This window comes from Chiloscyllium punctatum, chromosome 15 (assembly GCF_047496795.1).
Source record: "Chiloscyllium punctatum isolate Juve2018m chromosome 15, sChiPun1.3, whole genome shotgun sequence".
NCBI classification, from domain to species: Eukaryota; Metazoa; Chordata; class Chondrichthyes; order Orectolobiformes; family Hemiscylliidae; genus Chiloscyllium; species Chiloscyllium punctatum.
In genome coordinates this window covers 69921143-69925051 of record NC_092753.1, presented here as the reverse complement: position 1 = coordinate 69925051, position 3909 = coordinate 69921143, and the positions used below count along the sequence as shown (strand labels likewise).

Sequence of the window (3909 nt, the reverse complement as noted above, 5' to 3'; positions counted from 1 at the left end):
TATTTATGATATCCATGCCCTTCATGATTTTACAAACCTTTATAAAGGTCACCCCTCAGCCTCGGACGCTCCAGAGAAAATGGCCCCAGTCTATTCAGCTTTTCCCTACGACCCAAACCCTCCAACCCTGGCAACATCCTTCCAAATCTTTTCTGAAACGTTTCAAGTTTCACAACATCCTTACTGTAGCAGGGATGACCAAAATTGAATGCAGTATTCCAAAGTGGCCTAACTAATTCCCATACAGTCGCAACATCTTTTAAGTATTTTGTGGATTTCAATAAGATCCCCATCATTCTTTGAAACTTAAGAGAATACCAGCCCAGTTTGCCCAATCTCTCTTCATAGGATAATCCCACCATTCAAGCATAGAGTCAGATAACCTTTTTAAAAAATACATTCCTTAATTTGAAACTCTCCAGAACAAAACTTGATTGGCATCACACCCACAAACATTCACTCCCTCCACCACTGACACTCAGGATTAGGACAATATGATGAAAGGCTTCCTGATAAAGGGCTTTTGTTTGAAACATCAGATCTGCTGCTCCTCGGATGCTGCCTAACCTGCTGTGCTTTTCCAATACTACACTCTCGACTCTAATCTCCAGCATCTGCCGTCCTCACTTTCATCTATTAGAACAATATACCAATAAGATACACTGCAGAAATTCAGGAATGCTTGTTAAACACCACCTTCCAAATTCATAACCACTACCATCTAGAAGGATAAGGACAGCAGATTTGGGAACATGACATCCTGCAAGTAACCCTCCAAGACATTCATCTTGATTTGGAAATAAGTCACCATTTCTTCACTGTCACTGGGTCAAATTCCCAGAATACTCTCCCCATTCAAAATTCTGAATTCAAAACACAAACAGGTCATCCAGGATTTTATTGAATCACAGCAAACTATAGAGGCCAAATGGTCTACTTCCGCTCCTATTTCATTGTTAGTACAATGTCATACAGATAGATGATCTTCAGATCTTGGAAGAGGAATAATTACCATCTTTATCTTCCTCATTGTCCCTGTAACAATGGATATTATATCAGTGTACTATGCAAATAATAACCATAAGATAAATATCTTGTTTAAGATAATGATCTCTTCTTGTTAGACGAAAAAGCAATTTTCTTCTGCTGTATTAGACCAAGCAGAGTCTGTTGATCCTGACCAGAAAAGTGGATAGTCAATCTACCGGATTGGTCACACAACAAGCTGTGCAGTGGTAAGGAATCATTTTTTAAATGAGTTCAACAATCTGACAAAGTTCACACAGCTCCCATGGCCCAGGAATTCAGTTAAAGATGTGGGCCACCCGAGGCTTGGGGATTTTGTTCTTTTAGTTGGGCAAAAAGCAACTCTAAAAACCCCATTGCTTTAAGCATCTAAAAGGGTAATGTGATTGACAAAAATGTTAATAGTTATAATGGACTAGTTATTACATGTAATGTAATTCATCAAAATTAGTTGCATTTTACACTCAAATTTCAATACAAAATGAATTTTCAGATAGAAATTAGTAGAAACAGTAGAAAAAGAGGGGAAGCAAGTAAGTACTCAGTTTTGTTTTTTTTAAAAAGCAACCTACAAACTCCGAGGCATACAAGATTTGAACCTACGTATTTTAGTCTGGGAGTAAGGACACTATCACTGCACCATTAATGTCTGTCTGCTGAGTATTAATATAAAATTAAGTTTAAAAAATCTATTTACGTTCAGCTGAATTTATTATTTGACTAATTGTTTAAGTAGCATTAATGAGTGTTAGATCAAAATGTCCTTAATTTTGCATTTAATTTGCTCTTGAAGAATTGAATAAGTGGCAACATCTGAGTCTGAAATCTTTGACAGGGGGACAAGTTAATATATTCATTTAAGTAAAAACTTAATTGGTGACTGATCTAAACTCAAATACACTTTTCACTTAGTAGTTATTGAAGAACTTTAAAACCGTCACGTTTTCAGTAACTAATTAAACAATTGCTAAACCAATGATATAAGCAAATGGGCCACGGTATATATCACCCCGAAACTGATCCGTATTGTAGAAATGCAGAAATTAGTAGTATATTTTGTTTAATGTAGACCATCTACTGAATTATTGGGTAATTTGAAAGATTAGATTGAATTTGTTTAAGAAAATGGAAGAACCAGCGATTCATCAGCAATTAGAAAGTGCTGAAAAATTGAAAAAGTTCAAATACTATTTCAATGAAAAAGGACAGCTGAGGCACACTGAAACAAACGAGCCATTTGTCTTTAAACAGCATAGTAATGCAACCAACTGGAACCACCAATGGTACAAAGCCTTTGGAACAACTTTGGCCGAGTATGTCTACGAACTCTTGGAGAAAGAATGTCGGCTGAAACGGGTCTATATTCCTGTTGATGGCGGCAGAAGTTTCTGTTTCATGAGTGAAAGGGCTTTGAGCAATCCTTCCAAATTGATTGTTCTGATGCAAGACCGTGGAGTGATGAGGGCTGGCACCTGGTCCCAGCAATTGATTCTACATGATTGCCTGGACACCGGCACTCAAATCCCTTTTATTAAGAAAGCTTTGAGTGAGCGGTATGAAGTAATCGTGTTAAATTCTAATGACTTCATGGCTGTTAACCAAGACGATGACGCCGAAAAGAAAAAGCAACCTGATTCCGATGAAAGAGAATTAAAGCTTGAACAGACACTAATCGTTGAAAGTGTAGAAGCGTACACCATCTACATTTGGGACCAGTTTATATCAAAGTGTCCGGATAACAGTGTAGCTTTCATAGCGCATGGCTATGGCGGGTTGATATTTGTTAATCTCCTAAATGAGCGTCGAGATGTCATGAGTAAAGTATATGCTGTGGCCTTCATAAATTCCGTTCATGATGCAGATCACCAAAACGTTGGGCAAATTGGCCGGGATTGGATTGAAAAGCACTGCCGGAATTGGTTACCGAGTCCCAAACCTTTGGACAAGCCTGTCCCCTCCCTGAGGATGGGCTGCACGCAGGTTTCCGCCGGGACTGAGAAACCTCACTTGGCACCGATGACCTGCTTTCACTCCATTTTCAAGCACTTGAAGAAAGTTTCAAATATGCAGAAAGCTAATCGCATCATTCGATCGCCAATTCTTACAAGAAGTTTAAGTAAGAAAAACTATAGAAAACAAGGAAAGATGTAGAGTTGTTTCCCGAATTTTGTCAAATACATCAACAATATTTGGTAACTTGAAGTCATGAATGCCAAGCACTCTAAACAGAAACGTGTTTCTCTATTGATGTTTTCTCGAGTATACTATGGGCTATCTAACTATTGATTGCTTTAATCAAAGCAAAGTTGTAAACATGTGCCCAGGCTAAATTCCAAACTATCCAACGAAGATTTTTACTTTACGGTGAAAGTACATTCGGGAGACATGATTTTTGTCATGTTCTTCCTGGTCACTCGATTGTTCATGTTGATATCTTTGACCTGCTCCTATATACAGGAGCCGGAGTAGTAGGGGGGAATTGCTGTAAAACCTCGAATTTTCGGTATCTTTCAACACTTCCCCTCTACAACGAAATTTAAAGCTTTCTATTTTACCACTTGCGTGAATGTTCAACGGCTTCTTAACTGTCCTTTCGAAATACAACCATGTGTTTGAGTGCCACTAACTGTATTCAGTTAGCCGCCACCGGATTGTTATAGAATTTGGTTTCATGTGAACTTCCGAGAATTTTTTTTTTGTTCTGAACTTTTATAGTATGTCAGTTGCGTTGCGTGATACATGTTAGACCACTTTGAGAAGAAATGTAACTCAGTAGTGTCATAGGCCACAATAATTCTGACCAACTGGACAGTTTATTTAGAATGGTCTGTATTACATTCATTGCCTTTATGCTGTATCTTAAATTTTTTGACTGGAATAAAA

General features: G+C 37.9%; 1 protein-coding gene across 1 annotated transcript; it reads left to right on the top strand.

The window, feature by feature from the left end:
* Positions 1–2151: 2151 nt before the first annotated feature.
* LOC140486369 (putative protein ARB2BP) lies at positions 2152–3909 on the top strand. Its single transcript, XM_072585406.1, has one exon. It carries the CDS (start codon positions 2152–2154, stop codon positions 3175–3177), a length of 1026 nt encoding a protein of 341 aa, XP_072441507.1. The 3' UTR covers positions 3178–3909.